At 36.5% G+C, this 26,108-nt stretch overlaps 1 protein-coding gene across 1 annotated transcript in view; it reads right to left on the reverse strand.

Moving 5' to 3' along the window:
* Positions 1 to 1,167: 1,167 nt before the first annotated feature.
* The window catches only part of CLGN (calmegin), a 32,070-nt gene continuing 7,129 nt past the window's right edge, over positions 1,168 to 26,108 (reverse strand). Inside the window, exons 4-16 of the mRNA XM_052815839.1 lie at positions 23,311 to 23,369; positions 20,117 to 20,258; positions 19,214 to 19,295; positions 15,890 to 16,082; positions 13,831 to 14,020; positions 13,090 to 13,203; positions 12,309 to 12,465; positions 10,846 to 11,061; positions 9,181 to 9,300; positions 8,858 to 8,999; positions 6,901 to 6,978; positions 4,180 to 4,277; positions 1,168 to 2,472 (exon numbers count right to left, since the gene is read on the reverse strand). Of these exons, the coding sequence (XP_052671799.1) occupies positions 2,392 to 2,472; positions 4,180 to 4,277; positions 6,901 to 6,978; positions 8,858 to 8,999; positions 9,181 to 9,300; positions 10,846 to 11,061; positions 12,309 to 12,465; positions 13,090 to 13,203; positions 13,831 to 14,020; positions 15,890 to 16,082; positions 19,214 to 19,295; positions 20,117 to 20,258; positions 23,311 to 23,369 (1,672 nt within the window). The 3' untranslated portion in view covers positions 1,168 to 2,391. The remainder of the gene's footprint in view (positions 2,473 to 4,179; positions 4,278 to 6,900; positions 6,979 to 8,857; positions 9,000 to 9,180; positions 9,301 to 10,845; positions 11,062 to 12,308; positions 12,466 to 13,089; positions 13,204 to 13,830; positions 14,021 to 15,889; positions 16,083 to 19,213; positions 19,296 to 20,116; positions 20,259 to 23,310; positions 23,370 to 26,108) is intronic.

Consider the following 26,108-nt stretch of genomic DNA (forward strand, 5'->3'; position numbering starts at 1 on the left):
CCTTGCGTGAACGTAGAAAATTCTCAGTCTGGGAGTTGGTGTCCTCAGTAAGACCACTTTTACCAGGCTACGATGTAGCCAGTGGGAGTGCAAGCTGCAGAGGTCTGATACTCATGGAGTTCCAAAGATGACTGACAGTTTTAATAGCAAGGCATCCTGGAACATGATTATCACTACTTTGTTAATTTCAAAGCACTTTCAAGCAGCCATGATAGCAAGATCAAGTATTCTTCCCGAAATAAATACCCATTCAGATAGAGATGGACTACACACGTGAACTGCAGGTGAAATTGCAGTGTTACAAGTGTCAGTGGAGGGGGGTTCCCCTTTTGCCTGGCTTTCTAGATCTAGAGCCTCAAATCCCCAAAGCTCTGATATTTCTCCCGTAATTACTAGCATAAGACTAGATCCAAGTAAGCTGATGTGCAGAAGGATGTCTTCTATCTCCAGGTTCCAGGTAATTGAAGTCATTAAGTCAGTATTAAAGTGAGACAGGCCTTAGGAGTCACTATTACTGCAAACAGCACCCTTGAGTCATGGCCTCACAAGACCATTTTACCCATAATAAACAGCTCCTTATTTACTGAAGTGAGGTACAAGCCAAGATATTGATGGGGCATTAATCAAGACTTTATGGGAACCTTAAGTTCAAAACTGTAAGGGAAGACTAGCATCCCCTGTAGGGTGACCAATCCCTGGAGTAACTATATCACACCAAACAAAACGAAACCACCCCCCACCCCAACAAACAAAGAAACAAAAACTAACCCCCAAACCACACCCAAATGCTGTAAAAATTCCAAAGGACTTTTACCAGACTCAGACAAGATTCATTCAAAAGAAGTGCTGAAATGCTCTGACAGCTCTCAGTAGCTGTTACTAGCAGGATACCGCATTTGTAACAATTTTTCTCTAGTGCTGAAAAGTCACAGGCAGGAGGAGGAATCTGGAGTCTGCACTTCTTACCTTTTGCATGCAGACCCTAAATAAAGAGCAGGGAACTTGCATTTAACTTTAAACACCTTCTGTCCAAACCAAACAAAAAACCAGAGGCCTTTCCATGTAGTTCACACAAAATAGAGTCCAATATAATTAACTTTTGAACACTTCAACACAAGCACTTGAAGACACTGTCTGCTTCATCAAGGTTAATTAAGCATTCATTTCTTAGAGACTTCCATGGAATCTTTGCTGACTCAATTTGTTGTGAAAATATTTCTTTTTGAAGTGAACTAAATTCTTGCCAGGCACAAGGAAATCTGTTAGGTTCTTTATGAATTAATGTATGTCTACTTGTTTGTAATGTATGACTGTTTTTGCTAGCATTTTACATCCTACTAATATTATAGGCAGCTGCCAAGCAGCAAGAGGTTTCTGGTGAATGCAGTTTTATTGTTTATTTTAATATACAGCTGAACTTTAACAAAACAAAGTTTCTTTTACAATATGCAGTTTATTTAAACTATATTATGAGAATGTCCAGTTACTCACATCTGTAAAAAACTTAATCCATCAAAAATTCTTATCTATATTAATAAATTTCATGTTAAGCAAGAATTATTAAATATTTTTAGGAGGCAATGTACACTTAGCAAGTATTTTACAAACAGAGGTTATACCACTCTGGCTTGGAACATGAGAACTATAAAAGTTTGAAAAAATCATCTGTATATCACTTCTGCAGATTTGGTATCTGCATTCAAAAGTAAAACAAGTCACATCAATTACCACTTGTTCTATGAGTATTCTATTTTAAAATATCTCTTAAAAATAAATTACTGTAACCAATGTCTAAAGTGAACAGGTGACCACTCATGTAACAAGATCAACTAAAATAAATAATTTACAATAAAAATTGTCGCTAGCACTAAATCATCATACAAAAACAATTATTGCATTTAGCTCTGCACAGAAGAAAATACCTTTTCTCATAGCAATATGAACTGCTATAGATGCTACATCTATACTATCATTCTCTTTTAGCTGAAAAGTATAAACAGCTAATTTTGTGCTAGAGCTGCAAAAATATTACAGTTTATTTATGTTTTTAAAAAATATTTAAAGTAAGTTTATATCCAACTAATACTAATTTCTAGGAATCTTCAAATCTTAAGAACCTTCACCTTAAAATTAGTTGGCCAACTTCTAATTTCACTTTTATTCTGAATTCGAAACATCAGCTAACTCCTCACAGATAGTATTTCTCCTTAAAAAAGGGAATCAAGGAAGTTTGGGAAGGTTAAAAGAGGTTAGAGAATTAAAATAGGAGGTTATGTAGCAATGAGTCCTCCTTTTTCCTTCAAATCTCGGGAACTTGCACGGTCAGGCCCACTGAAGTGGCATACCAAAAGTTACTATTATCTAGACCTACAAATACTAGCTGGAAGTAACTCAGTCCTTTCGTACTCTTCTTTTGCGCACTGATTTCAGTGGACCATCTCCAAAACCTGTGCTTTCATCAGCTTCTTTCATCTGAAGGAAAAAAAAAATTGGTTTAAAATTTTAATGCTGAATTTTAATTATTGAAACTGGCATGTTACTTTATTCCTCCTCTCAACCTCCCCAATCATAGTATCACTAAATGCAACACTTAAGCGATAGGACTTTTTTTTTCCACAATACTAATCTAACGATAAATAAAGTGGGTAAAAGACTTTTCCTTTCTACGTTCAGAAGGAATAGAATAGTACATCTAAACTGATGTCAGAAATTTGGTTTTGCCCATTTCCTCACTGGTTTAAAAGCAATGACTTTTTAATGATTTTAGCAACTTCCTTAAAGTGCATCTTATGCTAATTTTAATTTCCACTTCTTAAGCAAGAAGCATTTAAAACAATCTAACTGCTGCCTTTGGAGATCTACAAATAGAACAAACTGTTCTTAAATCAGGTGTGTTCTTCTCAGTTTAAAAGTGATTAACTTAGAGGCGCATGAAAAGCCTTTCCAACATGAACTCCATTCTCAGACAATGCATTGCTTCCTCACTTTCCTACATCACCTCATGGCAAACACCTCATTCAGAAGTAACAGCTCACAGAGTGTGGCACGACCTGAGTAAGGACATGGTGTGCATGACATCTCCCAAGTAGGTCACTAGCTAGCTCATGACAGAAACTTGTACACCCTGAAAATGCCCACTGAAGAGCAAGCCATAACCTCATTGTGATACTGTGTAATGGCATACACACATTCCGATCTTAGTATTACTTTCACAAAGAGTCACATGCATCTTAACAGGGTTCATCAGATACTGTATTCCTAGGTAAATGTACAAGGAAAAAACCCAACCTTCTTACAGGAACAAGAGAAAGTACTGAATAAAGGGTAATTAATGAAGATTTTCAGTGCTGAAACAATGCAACCTCATGCAAGGTACAGTTTCCTAGAGGAGTTTTATATGAAAAGGATTTAACATTACATTAAACTCCTCTAATCTGGGAAGGGACTCATTTAGGGAGTGACAAGCACAAGATGACCAACAGAAATAGTGTGGGTGGATCTAAAGCATTTCAGAATATACCAGAATTTCTAAATGAAAGGATAACAAGCAGTTGATGAGCAAGAAAAGCACACACAGATTCCATTCTACAATGTTATTTTCTGAAAAACGTTTTATAGATTATCTGGTGACTGGATTAATCTGCACAAGAAAAATGAAACTGCAGGTGCTGAATTCAAAACCAGTATGGTCATTTTGCTTAAAACCTTATTTTGGAATTAAAAAAAAAAAAAAAGATAACTGAAAGCTTAAGGTCTCACTGAAAGGCTATGTGGTTAGAAGCACATGTTCCATCAATTAAGTAGCATGATAAAAAGACATTGACATCTACTGCAGCATCCAAATTTTCAACACTTGCAATTCATTTAATAACCTGCTAAAAACTGTACTCCTGTAAAAACGTTTCAGGTTTAGAGACCTGCATGATCACTTCTGTACTGTACCTGTATTTTACAATAAATATCAGCTCCTAGCCAAAATTACACAGGAAGAGACATGTTTCACAAACCTATACAGAGCATTTGAGGTGTCAAACTCAAATAAAAACACATCTCCACCTCATGATTTGTTTTATGGCTCAACAGAAGAAAAACTCTTGTTGTAGGTAACCGGGCTGAGTTAGAAGTGTGATGTTGGACAAGGGCAAGGAGAAAATAGGGGGAAAAAACCCCCAAACTTACCTCATCTTCTGAACCAGATTTATTTGACATAACACCTTCTTGACTTCCATCTGCAACTTCGTTTTCTTCTTCATCAATATCTTCACCACCTTCACCTTCTGCAGAAGAAGTTAATTTTACTTTGTAAACAGAACTATATTAAAAATGCACTATATCCAGACACACTAGTAAGGAAAAGAAGCCAATTTCAGTCTTAGAATGCACTGCTTGTTTACAATAACCCATAAAAACATCTCTGCGATAGAGAGAGTAGAATTCTCATGAATTAGTAGAAATTGATCACTGTCAGATTTAATAACCAATTTTAATAGCTTCAGCCTAGCCTCTTCTCACAATAGCACATACTCTCTCCAGACTTGTAAGTGACCGACTAAAATGACAACCTTAAGCTGATTTCCTTTAGGGAAGTCCTTAAATCCAAGGATTGTATTAGACAGTTTTGGGACTGGAGTCCAAAATAGGACAACTTGGGCATCCCAAATCTGACTAAATTCTGACTTAGATAGCAAAGTACAATATTGCAGTTATCAGTCACCCACCATGGGGGACACCCACATCCTAAGGGAACTCCCCTTCTCAACAGGGAATTCTTTTGGCATACTGTTTTGGTTGAGGGATAAGCAGCTCTGTGCTCACCCCCTTCTTATGCACTACTGCAATGCAGAAGCTAGCCAGAAAAGTGGTGTACTCCCCTCAGCTCACTCAACCTATGCCCAGCTTGCACTACTAGGATAAAATTATTCAGTTAGACCTTTGAACTGACAGGGAATGGAGAGGGGTGGGGAAATGTTAAAAAAAAAAGTACCTTTTTATGCTCCAGAATTCCCTGGACAAACTATAGGCTAAGCAACACAGAGGCAGTTTCTACTTTCTTACTGAGGCCATGTCACTGCACTAAAGAGCAGTGCATGCACCAAATATTGCGAATTCTAGGCTGCTCTCTGATCAGCATACAGGTTGCCCTTCTAGGGTAATCAACTCTCTGTATTATTCATAGTTTGTGAAAGAGGCCAGGCACCCAACTGTTTTGATTTCTACTTTGGGCTTCAGTACTTACAAGCTGGCACTCCCATGTCTGCATTTTAGGTATCCACACTCATTGTAACAACTAAACCTCAGCAACCACAGCATGATTCAAAGAAAAGTTAGTGGGGCTTGGCAAGTCTCTTCCTTTACTTCAAACTGAGGTCTTGAAGTGACAATTTCTAGAAACTGAGTACCCTTTCCAATACTTTCTATCAAGAGTAAACAAGAAATCATACCTAAATCTGATAGAAAGGATATAAGATGGCATTTTACAACTTAACAGTCTGCCAGTGGCTCAGTTAAAAACAGTAATGAAGCAGTGCTCAGCTCTATCCTTGTCAGGTCATGCCTACATCTCATAAGCAGTACTTCTGTGTTAAACAAACCCCACAAAACCAAACAGCCAACCCCCACCCCCCCAATTCTTACTGTTTCAGCTCATTAAAGCTGAAACAAAAGTAACCATATAAAGTCAGATGGTAGTCACATGTAAGATGCGACTCTCCTGATTCTTGGTGATGAAAATCTAGAAAACCATCATTTATTAAAATATTTGAGACTTCTGTAGGAGTACCAAAAAACTTTGCCTACAGTATAGCTATAAATTGAGCCAAATAGTTCATAACAATCAGTGAAGCTCTAAGAAATTAGTTTTCCCATCTGTAAATATACCTGATACATGTCTACAATAATATTTTTCTACTATTATTATCAAAAGGAGAAATAGGACCAAAAAAATTGATATCATAGTTTAAGACAGAGGTAGATAAAGATTTCTTTTCCAAAAGTAAGCCCTTAACAGAAGAGCTTGGGAAAAATTCACAAAGCCTTTGCTCATATTTTAATGAGGAGATTAGAAGTTTTAAATAATGCAAACCTAGCACCTCCCATAAGTACTAATTTCAACAAACCAAAAAACTTCAGACATCAGAAGTAGTAAAAGCCAGAACTGGACAACTATCCTATTTAGAATAATTAATTTTAATTTAGTCTAACAGTAATTAAAACAGTATTTCATATAAATACATGTATAACTTCACAAATAAGGTTCAGACTGTGCCCCTGAAATTCCATTTCTTGGCAATATTCTTTTACTTCCCAGAATATTCTTCTAGAGGGCAAGGAAAGCAAGGAGACAAAGCAGATGAGTGGACAAGTCAAGAACACATCATCCTTTAGCAATGTCACAAAAATTACCATAGAGCAAAAATAAAACAGTAAATCGCATGGACAATGCCCTTCAAGAAGCACTCTGCCAGCAACTCATTCTCACTGGAGCCAAAGAGATCTACAAGTGTTTCTGAAATTTGCTATTGTGCCACCCTTTTTCTTTTCTTTTTTTTTTTCTTTTTTTCTTATGGCCCCATGATAAAATGTGGATCTCAGGTCATTCAGTATTCCACAGCTCAAACCCCATTACCTTCAACTCCAGAAAATGAAGCAGCAGATAATGACTATAAAGGAATTGTAAAAATTATCAGGATTCAAAGAGACTAGTAGAAAATATTTATGACTACAGATACCATACTGAGAAATCTCAGAGGAAACTCACATCTGTATCTGATGAAAGCTGGCATCCACCAGCTTGAAGTTCTACCACCAACAATGAAGTGGGGCGGGGGGGAGTGGGGGCAGCGGCCAGAAAGCAGAGACCATTTTCAAGTCCTGGCCCAAATTACTTCCCTTTCCCAGTACCTGAAGGAGGAGCCTCCCTTCCCATCTTCTTTGTATCCTTTATAAGCTCTCTTTTTGTCTCCTCCATTTCTCTTCTCTCTGTAGCAAAAAGCATCAATAGAAGGAGGCAGAAGACAAATTCTCTAATGTTTTCAGATATGAAGAGGCAAAAGAGCGATAGGAAAAAAGGGAAGATTTCAACCTGCAAATGTGAAAGGTGGCAGGAAGCTAAGGGAAGCTAAGCAATTCTTCTTCAAACAGAAACTGCTAAGTCGTATGACAGCGAAGCGTAATCCTTCCCTCTGAAGCCCAGAATTTACTTGAAAACCTTGGAATAGTCATACAAAAGCTAGCTATGTTAGTTTTACTCTGTGTTCAGTTTAGTAACAAAGTAAAGGTCTAAAATGGAACCTACTTTTGAAACATCATGAACAGCTGTTCCAAGTGGAATTCTTTAAAAAAGTTGTGAGAACTAAACAGTCTTCCTCTGCGATTGCCTGGACCTTATTTCTAACATTCAAACACACACTTTAACATATTATTTATTAAGTGATATGTTGTAATTAACTAAATTAACTGACTGACTTAACAGAAGAATATTGGAATTCAGGTATCTCAAGACAGCCTTGCAACAGCAGCATATTAGGTACAGAATGTATCTATGATGTGCATCAAGACTGGATAAAAGAAAAATTCTGTAATTCAGGAGCAAAGAGCAAGTAGAGTAAGATCAAAAGGAAAGTGTAGGAAGATACAATGCTAAAATGCTGTACCTACAGTTTATGCTAATGTAAAAAATACATATAGCATAACTAAAATAATTAAATGGCTAGGTAAGGCTCTCGAATGGTAAGGCAGATGGACTAAGTTTGGTGTGGCAAGCATTGTGCCAACAACGTACTCAATTCTGTAAGTACTGGCACGGGACAATCTGATGCTGAGCGAACTTTTACAGTCAGAAGCCATCACCACTCATGGAACATAGTGCAGAGACAGACAAAACCCAGTCAGTAATACAAAGTGATGTCAGTACTGAGAAAAAAACAAACCAACCATGAATGTCTGCTAGGTTTCTAACTTCCCATGCCAGTCATTTGTCACTTTCTTTGTTCCTACCATGGAACAGTAAAACAAAACACAGAATCTTGCAGAGGTCTGAGGCTAAGGATTTTCTCATGGCAGTCAAGATAATGCACTGTAAGTTAGGTGATTTGCTTTTTATTCATTGCTATAGACTCAGGGAAATGCTAACAGAACATCAAAGCCATAGTTGAATAGTACCAGTAATCTTTGATACAGTAACACAAGACGATTTTATCCTTGGATGCCAAAGTATAACTCAACCTGCTGAATCACTGATCTCTTTCTCCCTTGGGGCAGCAGGACAGACCTCTGCAAGCATGCAATGCATTGCTAGAAAGCAACACAAAGGAAGCAGCAGACTTCAGTATTTCAAGTCTACTGTATTTTCAGGCTTTAACAAGAGTTACTAAAATCAGTGCCCAAAAGAATAGTTCAAGGTACAATCCCCCGCCCCCCCCCCCCAGAGGAGTAAGCAGAAAGACTTACGTTAAAGACTTAAAGATATTCCAGACACGTTTTAAAGACAACAATGGGACTTCAACCACTTCAGGTACATATATCTGAACCATTCAAATGTGTTCAATATATGAAATATTTAGAAGGGAGAAAATATGCATCACTGCCTACAAACATAAAAAGACTGTTGGAAGCACGTTAATTTCTTGAAAGCGAAAAAACACTGAGAGCCTTACTTTCTGCTTGTGTTTATCAGAGAGCTATTAGCCATGGAATGCCACTCACTGGAGGTTGTCAAAGAGAAAAAGAAGACTCAGAGCAAGGCAGATTTTGCATATTCTGAGATAACTGGTTGTAATTATTGGCAATGCAATCCATGAACTAGTCCTATTCATGTCTTTATATTTAATCAAACTGTGAGGTGGCTTGCTCATCTTACCATCTTCAGCAGTATCTTCATTTTCTTTTTCTTCTAATTCTATTTCATCATCTTCTAACTCCTCTCTCTCTTGTTTTAGTTCTCCCTTTGTAATTGGCTTAGATATATCAGGTTTTTTGAAGTCAATATCTTCATCTGTTTTCTACAACAAATTAAAAATCAATTTACCTTTAAACTCAAATTAAGAATTAAACACAACAGCCACTGTAAGCTAAGTAATAACAATGGCACATTAAAAGTGCATATTGTTGCACAGATGCTAGGAGTTTTCAAATAAAGTATTAAGAATAAAACCAAATAAAAATACAGTAAATTTCTCTAACCTTTGCTGGCCAGCAGAACAACACACCTAGACCAACAGGGAGAGCTAAAGTCAAGATGTAAAGAACCCAGAGCCATGGATGGTCTTCTGCAGCAGTTACCAGTTGACTGAACATACCGGGCTATATTAAAAACAATTAAAAAAAAAATTTGCATTTACATCCCTCTCAACACTTCAATAAGTTTATAAAGTGTACTGTATATATTTTAAGCTTTATGTTGCCCAAAGAAAACCATTCCTTACCATTGCTTTTTAATGACTAAAACAATATTGCATTTCAATATTAGTAAAGTAACAACTTGACAGACTGCAAATAAGTAGCAGGTGCTAAGTAAGAAGGAACAAACCTGGTACTCCAAACATACTAGACTGGCCACTACTCAATTTTGTAAAGCAACATTTTGAGTCTTGGCAACCTCAGACTTTACACCCTTCCCAGCTACTCTATTTTTGCCCCATGCTGCGCTAACTCAGCTGAAAGCTCCCAAAGCATCAAGAACCTCAGAGCAGCAGCCAGCCTCCTGAAGAGCAATGTCTTGCTCCATCTGTACTACCACGTTCTCTCCTTTGACAGCCATTGATTCAGGGAGTAGACTGTCCTCCCAGCCCAGTTCTGACTTATACAGTAGAGGTAGGTAGGCAAGTGCCTGGTCCAGTAAGACCTCTGGAAAGGATACATCAACTAAGGTAGGAAGTTTGAGAGGCACACTGGAGTGAGGGGACTCAAGGGAATATTTTTTGCTGTTGTGTGTACAGGTATAAATACAGGTCCAGACATAAACTCAAACATTTCAGAAAAGGGCAAGGTTGTGGGAGGAGGTGGCTTTCCTAATTGCATGGGCAGATATGCTGTTGCTACTTGCTCATCCTGTGACAAACAGCAGCTGTCAGGAATTGGCCATACTTGCCACCAACCCACCATTTCTTTCCCACAACTGCAGGCCTGCTCTTGCCACTCAAGCAAAGAAAATATAGGACTGTTAGAAAGAAACTGTAGTCAGTAAAGGCAGCCACTAGAGGGGCTCACGATCCCGTACGTCAGGACAAGTTCATCCTACAATATAGGAAAGAGATCTAGAAAAAACTGTGGCAGCTGGCCAAGTGCAGTTTGCAAGCAAAATGTAGATGCACACATAGAAACAGAGGAACAGATGCAGCTCCGTAAACATACGTGCACTATTTTCAGAGCTGCATAATATACATCCAAACAGCCAAAGGCCTAATATTATTAAACAGAAAAAACACATGACTATTTATCCATTCCTCATGAGAGCGAAACATCTAAAAAATATATATAATGGAGTTAACCACAAGTGAAAAGAAAAAAGGAAAAAAAAAAAAGAGGTCTTTAAGTATAACTAAGCTTCCATTTGCTGACAGGTACTGAATTTCTAGTATCACCGTGAACAGCAGAAGACTCATTAACTGTGAAGCCAATTTCTCGCTAGGTGTTTAAGTAAAATGTTGTACCCTTTTAAGCTCAAGAGGATATTGATCTGGGAAAGGTAAAAAGCCAAACTATGAGAAAAAAACTATCATAGTTACTCAGCAAGACTATTAATTGCAGACAAATTAATATTCTGTCAGCATTAACTGACAGAAAATTCTTCCAACAGCACATCTTCCTCACGACTTTTGGCTACCAAGAACATAGTGAAGTTTATACCTCATTAGCACTTGCTACTAGTTTCTTCAAGCCCCAGCCATCTGCTGCCCAACGATCTGCTACTTCTTTTTCTGAACATATAATGAAGTTATCGAAATAGATATCAGATGTCATGGACCAGAGTTCTAAACCAACAGCACTGACGGTGGTCATCTCAAACGGGTGAAGATCTTCAAAATAGTCTGGGTTAGGTATTTTCCGAGGGCTCCAGATTCCCTTTTAAGGAAAAAAAAATGTAATCACATTACCTGTACCTCACTACAAAACAAACTGTGAAACAAATTTTAAAATAATTAGAACTTCCCAACTATTTAAAAAGATAAGCAGTAGAGCTTAACCTACATAAAAACAGAATTGGAAATAGCCTATAGGATTTTGGCAGATGGCTCTCAATTTTCTGGCTTAGGGCAGACCTCTTAAAACTTATTTTTTTGTCCATATAGGGTTACAGTAATAACTGTACAAAGTATCTCCATTCTTCCTGGTACTGGTGACTCCAAGCACATTCTTTGTATACTTCCTAGAGTAAATCTAGGAAACAAATTTCCTAATACTGCAGGAGAGTAAGACATAGGTATCACTTCTTCCTCTAGTCTCTCCTTCAGTAATATATTATTTTGGCTTTTGTTCATCAATATAGCATATACATTTTTCTGAGGGCACTGGTCAGTATTTTGTGGCCAGTGACGGAATCTTCTGAGGTAAGCATCTGTTGTCTGGTGGCCTAAGACTGCAGGGGAACTACATCCTGTGATCCACACAGTCCCTTCCAGGATATATATATAAACTGACAGCTACTGCAACCAGAAATGTTAGGGAAAGTTTTAGGGAAGGAAAATTCAGCCTTATGATATCTGTGCAAATTAGAGCCAAATTTTGTTTACAAATGTGCTTAGGATCTTAAGCTCAAAGAAACCAGATTCAAGTACTTCCCAGCCATAATTAATACAAAGTAACTCTAATATCCAACTGATTACCTCTTATATCTAGAGGGGAGGAGGGGAATTTAATTATTGAAAATTTATGCTTCCACTAAAATTAGACTAGTAAATCAATCTGCTTACTGAAAGGTTTCTTTTTTTTCATTAAAAAAATTTGTTCATTTAGAAGACCCACACTTAAAACCCCAATAAAAAAGAGAAATATTTCATTAAATGACAATGTAATTCAGAATACAATTCTACAAAGCATATTATATAAGTGGTACCAGTGCAAAACGTTGCAAAAGCAACTTTTAACAGAGAAATTGTTTTAATACAGGAAGCATTTCTATTTTCCAGTATACTTAAAGAAAAAAAGAAGCAAATTAAATACAAAAAAGCTCAAAATGTTTAGTGAGGGTATTCAGACTCATTCTAAAACATGAATATACTGTAAAAAAGCCTGGATAAATATACTACTTTGACTTGCCTGCTCTGTTGAAGTCTGTACCTTTTAACAATGACCTACAATATTGCTATTACCTGATAGTTAGGATTATCTATCATAGGTGCTTTCCATTTTCCTTTATAGTTTGGATTATTCTTCATGGGACGCACCCAGTGTCCACAACCAGGTGCAGTCTCACACTTTGGATTAGGGATCTGAGGGGCTTCCCACTCCCCATCCATTTCTTCATCCCTTCAGAAAAAAAAAAAAAATTACAAACAACTGATTTGAGATCGAACTGGTCTCAACACTAGCAGTCAGTCTGAACTCAGGGTCCATACACATTTTGCTATAACAACCTTAGAATTTTGACCAGCTCACAGAACTTTACCTAACAGTATAAACACTTTTTTTTTCTTTAAGGAGTGCTACACCCCTTTTTTTTTTTTTAATGTCACATGTTCATAACTACCACAGCATGATTGAATACAATTATATCCTGCATCTGCAGACAGCTTGAAACACTTCTCCATAAGATGCTCAGAGATCCCTCTGAGACTATTATATGATGATTTCAAGTTACCAACTTAAATTGTTTCATGGTTTAACATCATAGCAAATTCTTTCCAAGGGGTCCTTCATATTCTGTTTTTGTCTATATATCTTCAGAAAGCAAAAGGCAATGGACATGTTTGAGTTTTTCTGAAAGCAGCCACCCAAACCAACAAGTATTTGGCCATACCTTACACATTCCAACTACCTCATGGCAATGAGATTTGGATTGACTTCTGATCCACAACTCAAGTTGCCACAGAGAATAGGCAGGCTTATCTACAAGATACGTTAACAATCTGCACTTACTGATCAAGTTCTTACCAGTCCTTTGGTTTTTTTGCATTAGGGTCTGGAACATACTGTGGTTCATCATCAAGCCATCCCTCAGGCTTAACAGCATCAGAATCTTCTATTTTGGAAGGCTCATCCTCATCCCTTCAATTACAGACTTATGTTAGAAAATACAGCAGCCTGACATCGAACCAATGTTCTGTTCAGAAGACTGTAACTGGCATGAAAGGGATGATTTTCAAAGGCACAACAGAATTAGACACACTGATCATGACAATTAAGACATCCAATTATCTGTTTATAAATATTTGAATTATATTTACATTGTTTCAAAGTACTACTAAGCCGAGAAATTGCTGTCATTAACTGGCAGGTGTCAGTCAGGTCTTCCCATTAAGTTTTTCCCTCCTATTCCTGAGTTGCTTTATGAACAGTACTTCACACAGAAGAAAACAGAAATCACTGAATTTAAATTAAGACTATATGGTGAAAAAAACCCCAACCCTCTTCCTAATCTTTCAGCTATAGTAATCTTAGTTATTAATTGCAATCACGGAGGGTACAAATCAGCAATAAGCACAATTATTTCTTTCCTTAGAAGATGACCAGATCCTTGTACCCACCTCAATTGTGTTTTCAAACTTTAGTGCTTTTAGTAGTGAAACGTATCCTAATTGTCATTAGCAAAAAACCAAAATAAAACCAGTCAAATCTTTCTAATTAATAACCTGCATGTAAAAGGTATCATAGAGACAAAAAGGTTCTCCTTACCAGTCATCTGGTTTGACAGCATTTGGATCAGGTATTTTTGGTCTCTCATCCCAATCATCAGGCTTCTTATCACTAGGATCCTCTATTTCTTTGGGAGGGTTTACTGGAGGAACCATATCCTCAAGAAGACTTCCTTTACTGACGACCGATTGGTCAATTAACATTTCAAATGTATCATCTGGTTTTAGCACTAAATCGAAAAAAATTTTATTAAAGAAATAAGGGAAATATATTTAACCAAAACCTATATAATAAGCACAGACTTAGACAAATAACGGCAAACAGGATCCTCACTAGCAGAGCAGGAGACAGACTCCCCACCCAGCTACTGGATCTGGACACAAAACATTAAAGTTGTGACTGTGGGGATGTATGACCAGCATCAGGCCCCGAAAAATGAAACCTCTAGCAAATTCAATTGCTGAAACACATCCAAGCACATTCTAAGAAATTTTTCAAAAACCTACCACTTGGCCAAAATTTCGCTTTTTTTATTTAAAAACACAGACAATGAAAGACAAACCTCTGCCCCAAAAGGCATCTCTGCTACTAAATTACAATTTCACACTTGAAAGCATGGAAACACAAGAACTGCATCAGTAACACAGCTGAAGGATCATCAAAGCAATGTTTTCTCTCAGATTCAAATCCGACAGCCATTTCTCTCAAATGCCAGACTGCAAATACGGAAAATTCTCTTCAAACATTTAAGTATTTTAGCTAGTGTGTGTAACTGAGAAGCCAGGGTCACAGAACTGAGCAGTGTCAGACTCAGTAACAGACGTTGTATCCAGATCCATTTCTATAACCAGCAAGCACATTTATAAGTGCTTAACAAGTATATTCGAATGTCCATTCAACACAACAAAGACTATTAATTCAAAGTAAATACTATTCCACTTTTATGACAGTTTTATAAAGATGGGTGATGAAAACCAGAGTAACAGTCTTAAAACAGTTTGATAATATCTAATGAAGCTCTTGCAGCCTAAGAGTTTTCAACAGTATTAAAATATCCATAAATGCAAAAAATTAATCCCCCATATCACTTTAGATACAATACAAAGAATTTATTTTTAAACTTCTGTTATCAGTCACATAATCCATTAGAATCACACAGCTCTATGGAGTCTATTTGAACAATTTTAACAGAATAAACGCAATCTGAGTTTAAGTATTTTTAATCATAATTTCTAATGAACAGCCCAAATACAGGAACACATGCATTCCCTTACCACAAGAACAGTGTTTTGTTTCACTTATTCCTATTATCTAAAAGTGAACATTTGCTATGGCCCACTACAGTAATCTATTTAAAAAAAGAGTAAGTTTTGCCATGGCATAGCAGTTGAACATGCCTTCCATTATTATTCAATGGAAGTTCAAAAGTACAGTCAATTTTGCTGGATTTACAGTATGCCACAGATTAGCCCATTCTTCTCCGATTGTTTATTCTTCCTCAGGAATTAGAAAAAGCGGCGGGGAAAGCAGTAAGAAGTTAAGCTTTCATCTCTGCTATACTGTTCATTAGTACAGAAAGAGATGTCACATGAATTAAAACCAGCCCACATTCATTCATCTTCAGAGAATGTGGTAACATATCTGTTCACGCACGCTGCTGCAGATGCAGGTGTCAGTGAGAACTCTTAACATGTGAAGGAGAGTTGTGTGCGGCAGGCTGCAGATTTAACTGAATTCCTGTGAACTCTGACGCCTTCCTAGAATATTGGACAGTTGCGTGTCTTTTAATATCCTAATAAAAATACTTCTATCATAAGTACAGAAAGTATTCATCAATTCTTCATGCTAAAGGCTGTCCGGGGCTGATATGTTTTTTCCTGCAATTGCATATTAAACAGCAGCATTTCAAAGCCACTTTTATGTCCTGCAGCTAAGCCCAGTCATTAAATCATTTAAGCCCAAATCATTAAGCAACCACCCCTCAGAATTAACAGACTGTTACAAACAAAAAAGCAGACTCAAATACAAAGCTTCAGTGGACAGAAACACATTTTTAATCTCTCCTTTCCAATTTAAACTTATAAGAATGAAACAATACCAAGAGTATATAGATGCGTCTTCTTGTCCAAATAGAATTTTTTTAGGTCTACGTCAGGACGTTTTGCATGTTTTTCATCATATTCTCCAGTTTTAGGATTCTTATGTCTGAAGATAAAGTGTAGTTTGTAATCTTCTCCACATTTATCTGGTCCAAACATAATAGTATAAGGTGTTTTGTCAAAAAAGTATTCCTGTAGAAGCAAGAAAGCTGAGCATGTGTTATACTGTACAGTTTATGAAGTCATTTTGGATACTTCTTTTCCTTGATGCTGTGGCATACAGCATAGTTACCTTTTTCTGAAAGGTAACTGAAAACTAGTAGGGTAAATCATGAAAGGAATTGAACACTCCTCTTGAGTTGCTGCGTGCTCTCTATTCTCAGGGAATGGCCTAACCGTAGAGATCACTTAGGCCTCTTCCAAGGGAAGATGAATATATTTATTTAGACCTTACCCTTATGTTAAGTGGAAATGCCTATCACAAATCAAAACACCCAAATATCAGCAACCTTCTACAAACATTACACTAAGATGGAAGGGAACTAGTTACTGTTCTTCATATCAATTTTATTTTTCAATAAAGATAAAAACCAGGATATTATTATCCAGAATTTTATCAGTCATCTTGCTCCACATTAAACAACAACCAACCACCCTGAAAATATCAGACATAGTTATTCTCCTTCACAGTATGCTGCAGTAAGATGTTTAGATATGTCAGTATTTTTCAACTATTTATATGATTTTTTTGTATTTGGAATACACAGTAACATGCTGCCTTATATTCTTAAGCAATTGCTTGAAGGAAGAAGACCACTTGATTCCTGGAAGTATTCTTCTTGAAAGATATATTCTGACATAAACGTATTGTTTGAAATGAGTCTGTATTTTTAAAATTTTTTGAATGCAAAGTAAAACATTTTCACTTTATGCACTACAGAAGTGCATGTATTTTAAGTTTGGTCCCTTTTACAACATTCAACAGTCTTAGGAAAATGTCACTGCTGAGAATTAACAATAATTAACTGACTATTCTAATAGCAATAAACATATATACAGCATTGAGACATGTCCAATTTTAAAGTTAAAAAAAACCAAACAAGAGAGAGAGAACATTGACTCTTAAGTTACCTCATCACACATCCAGTGAAACTCCAAAAACAGTACAGGATTAATTGTGAGCCAAGCCACAAACAGGCAAATTTTGCATTTACTCTCTTCTGGTTTACCTTCTAGTAAGATGACAGATATTGGAGAATTACAGTTTCATATGTAATTGAGCTGAATATCTTGGTCTCACACCTTCTTTTAAAATGTAAAACTTCTCAGTTTTACTATCATTTACACATCTTTCCATTATGAAATATGTCATGCCTCTACTTGCTTTCCTGCAGTCAGCATTTTTAATACTTACCTCTTAGTACTCAAGTTACTCAAGCATAAAACACACACCGGCATATAAATTTTAGGAAAAAGGAAGAGCACTAGACAGTTGCACTAAAGCTTTTACTAATACATCTTACAAATGTAAGCAACTTCTTACGCGTGTTGCCATCTCCTAGACTCTTGCAGAGGTACATATTACCCCCTATATCTCATGAAGAGTCCCACTGTCAAGTGGCTCTTCCTGACTGCTGGTTTGCAGGTCAGGTCAAGCAATGTCTTGAGCCTGTCCTGAGCAATCTCCTCTTCATTTTGCACATGCACAGGGCATCACACTTCACTGCTGTTCTCGTCAGTACTTGAAAGTCAAGGTTATGGCCTCATGGGTCAAGGCAGCAGCAGTAGGCACAGACATCTCAGGGATAAAAGCACAGATGAGAAGTCTTACCCAGAGAGGAAATGATGAATTCTGCCCACACTCCTGTTAGAAGTTTTTTCCAGACTATTTTCCCTATTGTTTTTCCCGTCAACTTGCCTTTCTAGCTTACCAAATCTTAGTGAGCAAATTGCATAGCCTGATGCATCTCAAACCCAACAACTTCCATAGCCTATCTATACAGGTTGTAACTCTGATTGCCTCGCAAACTTCTGTCACTATACTACTGAATATTGACTCAACACCACCAATTAGCCACAAACCTGTAGCACTTAGGGTAGTCGGCTTTTAAGTGGCCACAGCAACCTGGTTCAGGATTGGAAGTACTGTTATCACTTCATGTTTGTACTGCTGAGTCAACACAAGTTCCTCCTAGCTCATGATGTAACATGTTGAATCCACACTGGTCATTTCAAGTCTGTCCAAATGCGTAATCCTATTCTGTAACTGCTGCTATGTACCAAAAGCAGCAGGTCCCATCAAAGCAGCTGCAGCAACCATTGTATGTATCAGCCATCCCTACTCTGTCAACACAACATTTGCATTGCACAAGCTCCCAGGCCACAATTCACTGCTAGTTCTGAATGAAAAAAAAAAAAAAAAAAAAGAAAAAAAGAAAAAAGAAAAAAAGTTGCTAAAATATCCTCCATCACAGGCTAGACAGCTTATATCTACATCCCAGTATAGTGGCAGAAATATTAAAAGTGGAAACAACCAGTTCGCATGTGCCAGAACTGAGACTTGGCTAGAACAGGCAGCATTTTAAGCAAGAAATACCTGACTGTGTTGGCATAGTAATAAAGAGTTTTGCAGACAAGTTTGGAAATGGCAGGCAAGTCCACATCAATATATTGAGAAACAATCTACAAAATGGTCCAACATACTAAGGCACATACTAATTTTTCACACCTGGTCATTCAGACCTTTTCCTGGGAACAGAGATTCTCCATCACTTTCAGTTTCTAAATCCAAGTCGTGGCTCTAAGATGCCATGTTGTGTGCCATGCAGTAAAAAAATTGTTTCACAAGTTACAAGTTGAGATTCTATGGCTTCTATTATTGCAGAAAGTCAGACTAAACAGACACAAAAGTCCTTTGTCCTGGACATAAGACATGAGTGCAGAACTAAGAGGAGTATGCTACTCACAGCAAACTCTTCATTCTAGCCTTCTGAAATTCACATTTTGAGATTTCTTGTGTGAATAGAGATCTTAATAGCTTAAGTTTTACACTACCTATAAGTTTCATTAAAATAAATGGAAATTATAACAAGAATAACGTTATCAAATATTCCACCAGTAAAAAAATGCACAACTCCAAAGGTTTTGTGTATATATAATAAATGATATGTATATTATCATCTTGCCCAGTCTTCTGCTTAAACATTTGGGAAGCTTTTAAGAATTTAGGATGCATTAGGAATTAACTTATTGACATTTCACAAGAACAATTATGCATTCCTCAAATGAAAAACTAATAGCAAATATTAAGTAACACTACATACCAGATTCAAGTCATCACTACTGGAGAGAAGTTTAATATATGCACCACCACAGTCAATGCCTTCTTGAAAATTCACTTCATATCTGCACAAAGAGCAAGTTAAAAAAAAAAATTCCAGTATCAGACAAATACAAATTAACTTTGCAGTTCTAATTACGAATACATTAAGACTGTGCATTAGTCACTACTGTCAAAACACTTCTACATGACCAAAAGGTTTTAATTGCCACACAAGCTAATACAGCAGCTATGTCAGTCAAAAACCACCACGGTAGCAATTGCTACAGTTGGTATCACCAGTAAGGAAAGTTTCAAGGTGGTATCAACCAACATGCAAACATCAAAGTGAAGTGGAAATGGGCAGGTGTTCTAGAAAATTTGTGCCATCTTTGAAACTGCCAGTATGACACACTGAATTTAGCCAGAGGAGTCATCTGGCTATGTCTGTAAGTACAACAAAGCAAATCTAAGTATCAGAAAAAAGTAGTCATATTGCCATGGTGCTCATCATCATTAATATTGTTATAACATGTTCAAGATTCAAGTTGCTTTTATGGAGCTACACAGAAGTATTCTGTAAGTGGAAAAACACTGTACTGAAACTACATATGAGTTAGACCTTTACAGAACAAGACTGAAAATTAATTACCTTTTTCAGCAATCTTGTAAAATATTAGATTTCTGTCCAGAAATATTTCAAAAGAATTTAAATATCACTTCTTAACACTTGTACTACAATCTTACTTGATTATTAAATCATTCACACTTACGGTTCTGATAGCTCTGGATACAATAAGGCAATGCTACACGGAAGTCAGTATGTTTCTACAGGGATTCACATTACTTTGACTTAAAGATTTTAACAATAATAAATATTAAGTAAAAAATCTGAGGGATTACTTACTGAACAATCAAAGGTTTATTATCGAAAATAAATGCTTTTGTTAGCATAGCTGATATTGCATGATGCTTTGCCACCGATTTTAACACTAATCCTCTGTCTCCAGGCACTGTGTCTTCTTTCAGCTCTTCTACTTCCCATCTTCCTAAAACACACACACACACGAGTCTTTGAAAAAAAGTGTAGACTGAAGTAAGGAAATCATAGCATTGTTGAAAGCAAAGAGTTAACTTTAGATAAAGACTAGTTGCCAAAGTAGGGAAGAAATCTTGACACCTAATGTCAAAGAAGTTAAACAATAATCATCCAATTCACTACTGGTAATTCTACTGTGGATACAAAACATTATTTAAGTCTAGCTTACACTTCCCCAAACTGCTCTACAGCACTCATACAAAAAAAACAGTCACGACACACAAATTTGCTCTCACATCTTTCTATCAAATCAGTGACACAAGTGTTTTTTAACCAGCACTTTTCAAGAATTACAAACCGCTAGAATTCTAGCTCCACAGTTAAGATGATAAAATAAGAACCGTGTCATGCCAAAGATCCATCTAACCCAATGTTCTAGCTCAGACAGCAAGGAAGAAAGCAAGCTTAGGGAAAAAGAGCGCAAGCAGTTGTAACAAGAAGTGACAAGCTTTTTCTGTTTTCTTTCCCCAAGTAGCTGTTTCTACAGCAGTAAAAATCCTAGCTTCGTAACTGTTATAGCCAAAAGAAAGAAAATTATCAAAATCTCAGTTTTGTGTGTAAAACAGAATTTTCCAACTAAAAAAAAAAGCCAGCCATGGAGTCCAAAGTAGGAAATAACCGCATCCTTACCATAATCTACCATAAACCAGTGAAATTGAATAGAAAAACGTACACATTTAAACATAAAATGTTTTTACATCACAAAATTTAATTAAGTTTATTGCACAAACTTATAGCATGTGTGAATATCCACTGGATTTCTGTTTAATTGCAGTATTGTATGAAAGAATCAATACATTTTAGATACGTAATTTTATTCAAGCTTAATGCTTGCATTGCTAGTATAGAGACTGTTTCAAAGCTATGGTTCATATTTAATGAGGTTTTTTGGTAAAAATCTATTTCAGCCTTAAGAAATTGGCAGATAATTAAAGAGATGCCTACACTTTGGGTATGCATAGCTCTACACATAAGCCCACTCTCCCATTTCACCAAAAAGGTATTAGTTCTAGTCAATTAAGATACGTTAGCTTTCAGTATTTTAAAGATGATACATGTAAAGTGTACATTATTCCTCACTCTTCTCAAATTTACAGAAATCTACAAGAAAACTTTAATATTGTAGATCTGTATCTTTAGACTGTGGTATCCCATGATGCCTAGAGGAACATAAAATAGTTCTCCAGATTTTAGATTTATTCCTACCATCGTCACATAAAAAACATCAGTCACAAGGCACTGTATAAGCCAGATACCTGCATGGTTCTTCCCCTCCTGCTTATACAGAATTAGAATCTTCCAGGTCAAATCTAATCACATGAGAGATGAAGCTTCCCCCCCACAAAGTCTTTCCAAGAATTATCAGATTTGACCTTAAAGACAAACAAACAAGCCTACAGCTTTAAAAAGAAAAGATTATACAAATATAAATTCTTCACATTTGGGAAAAATACAGTTGATTACACATGTGGGCAATATCCAAAGAACAAGATTTCTAAAAGGGCAGTTATATTTTCTCAGAGATCAGCAGCACAAGAATCACTGATTTTTTTTTTCCAGGAATGAACACAGCACAGAAGAAAGACTACTTTTACAATTCACTGTAATCTTGAAAAAAGCCTGTGTCAACATGAACAAAAAGAAGAAAATGTAGTGAGTTCTTCAGCATGTGTTTTAGAGAAGATTCATAAACCATGAAATCCGAACAAAACAGCTATTTACTTTTATTCAACTGAAGTGCAATTTGTGAAAGGTCATTAAGGAAGGGCAGATACGCACGTCAACAACAAATCCCTAGTTTCTTCTAGTCTGCTAAACAGGAGGGAGGAAAATTCCCTTCTCTTCAGTAGTGTTCATTCCTGGAAACCAAGACCAAGCAATAATGCCAGGCAAAACAAGACCAAAAAAAAAAATTAAATTGGAAAATAGTTAAAAAAGGTCTTTTCACCAGGCTTTGTTACTGTTGAATTGTCTGGGTGACTTTAAGCAAATATAACTGTTTTGACATGAGACAGTTTCTATCTAATACGAGGCCAAGTAATCAGAGTCAGTTCTTAGAAGCATCTCATCTGTATGGATATCTCGTCTGCAATGTCTTTATTTTTACCAGTTATTTCTGGTAACTGCTAAACCGAAAAACATCTGTTCTGTACTATTTTGCACACCGAAGCCCTACAAGTTATGTTTGCTTACCACTTTCCATTAACATTAACTGATTTCATTTGACATAAGAGCAGTAGCAAATACTTTTCTTTTGCAGCAGGAACTTTTTCTGTTCTCCCCACTTTCTCTTGAATGAAATAAATTCAGGTTGCAAAATTATTGCCACAGATCTGTCAAACAGTTTAAAATTACATTCAAGCAGGCAATTCTAGCCTAGGAATTTATAAGTCAAGTGCAAGCCCCAATGATAAAAACCATCAAAACAACTTTTTCATTATTATTTCCCAAATTTTTTTTAGACTACTGTAAGAATAAACTGTACAAGAACCACTGGAGAGCCCTACATTCAAGCACAATCTGAAACAGTATTTTAAAGAAAAACATCATTCAGTTTAAATTTTTTGTTTCAGAGACTAGATTGGGAGACCAACCCATGAATAAGTAGGACAGATGCAGCAACATGGAACATGCCACTTTTAGAAACAAGTTTAACAACCGAAATTGAAGTGGTGTCTGACATGATTTCAGAGAGGGTAGTTCTCAAGAAGCACTATTCATAAACAATCAATACTGAATATTCCGATGCCAGAGGGTATTCTAGTATCATTCATTGCAATAGATTGTTGGGAAGACAAAAAAAAATTATCTTAATGCTAAGTAACCCAACTAGCAACATTTCACGTCTCAGTTTCAGGATTACAGTCATTATACAAACTAACATTTTTGACCTATGTCATCTAGGTTTTCAAAGGTAAGTTCAGTGTAAAGGGTAGTTATTTCTCAAAGAGCAACAGAACATCAGAAATTATATAGTGGAAGTAAACATTAAAACTGCTTACCATCATATTTAGCAATGTTATCATCCGTGTCTTCTTTCTTGGTTTTAGACAACACCCACCTAAACCAAAAAGTGTACTAGTCATTGAACTATCTATGCAAAGCTGTATTACTTAACAAGCACAGAAAAAACAGCTTTCACTTCTAGGCTGTGAACCTGTGATAATAATTTTGACACCATCATGGAACTTTGTGTAGTTCAAAGAACATGAAAAGAAAAATTAAAATAGGTTAGTCTAATAAAGCATTTCAAAATACTTCCTCAGAATGTAGATGGATATACAATTATAACTCTAAAGTAATTAAAATATTCTGAATAAACTTGTTTTGTATACCAACTGAGTTTGGCAGAATGTTAGAATAGTATGTACGCATCTAACATCAAAGATACATGGAAAAGAGCAAGGTTCAAGTGTAAAACCTTTGATACGGTAAGGAAAGGAAAAAAATCACCCAAAGAAACCTTAACACTATCTGACAGTAACAGTATACATGCATAGCAGAGGATGAAGGGAAGAAGTGCAAGTGTCCAAACAACAAATGCAATTACGCACTGAACAGATTCCAAATGTATCGCACACAGGGGATCCCAACAGGGCAAACAAGCTCCTGGTCTCCTTGACTCTATGAACAAGGCAAACTCAGCTTATCAAACTGAGGTTACCAAAAAGATATGCACATACCCTATACACAAAGTGTTCATTTGGAGTATGGGGGGAAAAAAAAAAAAAAAAAAAAGAAAAAAAAGGAGGAAAAAAGGGCAGTCCACCCTCATCTGGTCATACAGTGGTTCTATCCTGAGCCATGCACAGGAATATCTTAAGCCAACAGTGTCGCTGAACTCTTCATTGTATCAATTACAATACTACATTCTCATGATTAATTCTGTAAAGAACTATTTTCATTCATTCTGAACGATCCTCTGCACAGAGTATTTCAGGAATGAATACTTTATCTTTTCTACTTGAATTTCAGCCAGATTTGTTCACTGTTAACAGAGATGCTGGAAAAGCTTCACAGTATAAATGGCAAACTAGATCCTTGGTCTACCAGGAGAAAAACCAATGAGGAAATAAAGCACCTCTACAAGTCATGCAGAAGATTTTCAAGGCTCATTCTCAAAAAAGCTACTGTATTCTGGTGATTTACCTAGTCAATTTATATGTATGCTTTTCCCCAATTTTAGGGAAGAAAGGCAACATGCTGCTTACTTCCTCATACATCTTAGTTCCATACTTGTTATTCTTACGTAAATTATGTACAGCTAGACCAAAAAAACCCAAGCACTGTAGCTAAAGCTTTGAATATTAGATTTAGTAGGAAGACAAACTGATCTTTAAACAGATCTCACGAAGCTAGAAATTGGGATGAATGGTATCATTCAAGTATCCCAGTTAAGTTTTTGCATTTGTTAATCAAGGTTTTCAGTTGTCTGGTTTTGGGTTTTTTTAACAACCATTATCACCTTCTGTTTAATCATTTTTCCTGTCATCATTAGTACTGCTTTTGTAGTGCACTTCTTAACATTTACAAGTGAAATATGATTAAGACAAGCGATACACTGAAGACAGGAGCTTGTTAACATATTTTCCTTCTACATTTGGTCTAAACATGTAACAAAAATAAGAAAATATGAAAGAACATAACATGAGTAATGACAGACTAATGTTCAGTGGCCTGAAGTTCCCTGTAACTCTACAGAAGAGAACAGTTTAGAAACAATTGGAAAAAGGGAGTAAGATTCAATCTTACAAAAGTTGCTGGTGCCTGCTACCATGTTATTTTGTTTACAGTTTAAATCGTGCATCCTCAACAGACACACATGTCTTATGATGGTATAACCTCACTCCTACAGTAGTTGGATCTCAGTCTTCTCACAAGAAGTAAAAAATAGGCAGTGTTAAGTTCTACCATAATGAATGTATCCTATGGCATCTCCTTTCACCTCTCTGTCTGGCTCTTCACAGGAGTTAGTTTTTGTTCCATCAACTTTTAGTAACATATGAAAACACCTTTTTTCATGATTCTTCACAAATCAAGAGATAGCTCTTCTGTTCAACAGCATCAAAGCGTACAGGAAAAAAAAATACCAATAACAAGACCTGATTTGTCATGAAAAACCAGAGACTTTCACACTTTAAAAGCTCTTCTTATAGCAAGAAAGTACTCTAACAACTCATCACACCAGCTCTTACTAAAGAGATTTCTACTGCATTCACAGATTCTACCTGGATGTGTTTCCTCAAGCCTTCAAAAGACTGATTAACAAAGAAGAAGGCGGTGATAGCTTAAAGAAAAAAACTAAAACATGAGAAGTGTGGTATGCTTGCTATTCAAGGACTGTTTAGATTATGTGTACTCAAGGTAAAGCTTATCCAGTTAAACATTCTGCTTACAATAGAGGATGCTTAAGGAGTGTTTGGATAATAGTCAAGGCACCAGATAACCGGTATTTCAGAGTCACAGACTTGCTAATTAAGGACATACATCCTCCTTCAGCATTGAGAAAGGAGGGGTTGGCAAAGAGAAACAAAGACCCTGGTGTCCTCAGATGACGCATGACCATAAAAGGACAAAAGGAGTAGGGCTGTTCTTCCCCAAATGACCACCGAAGACCACAAGAGACCGCCGCGCAGGCATAGAAGACTCTAGGATGATTGCTCAAGAGAACAACACCTCATGCTTGCTCAACATAATGCATATGCAATAGTTGGGCAGAACACATGTATTAGATAGGTGTGGTGCTTTAACTGTAGCGTGTAAGTATGGACTGAAAAACCTCAATAGGTGTGCTCAATTT

The sequence above is a fragment of the Harpia harpyja genome, chromosome 2 (assembly GCF_026419915.1).
Source record: "Harpia harpyja isolate bHarHar1 chromosome 2, bHarHar1 primary haplotype, whole genome shotgun sequence".
Lineage (NCBI taxonomy): Eukaryota > Metazoa > Chordata > Aves > Accipitriformes > Accipitridae > Harpia > Harpia harpyja.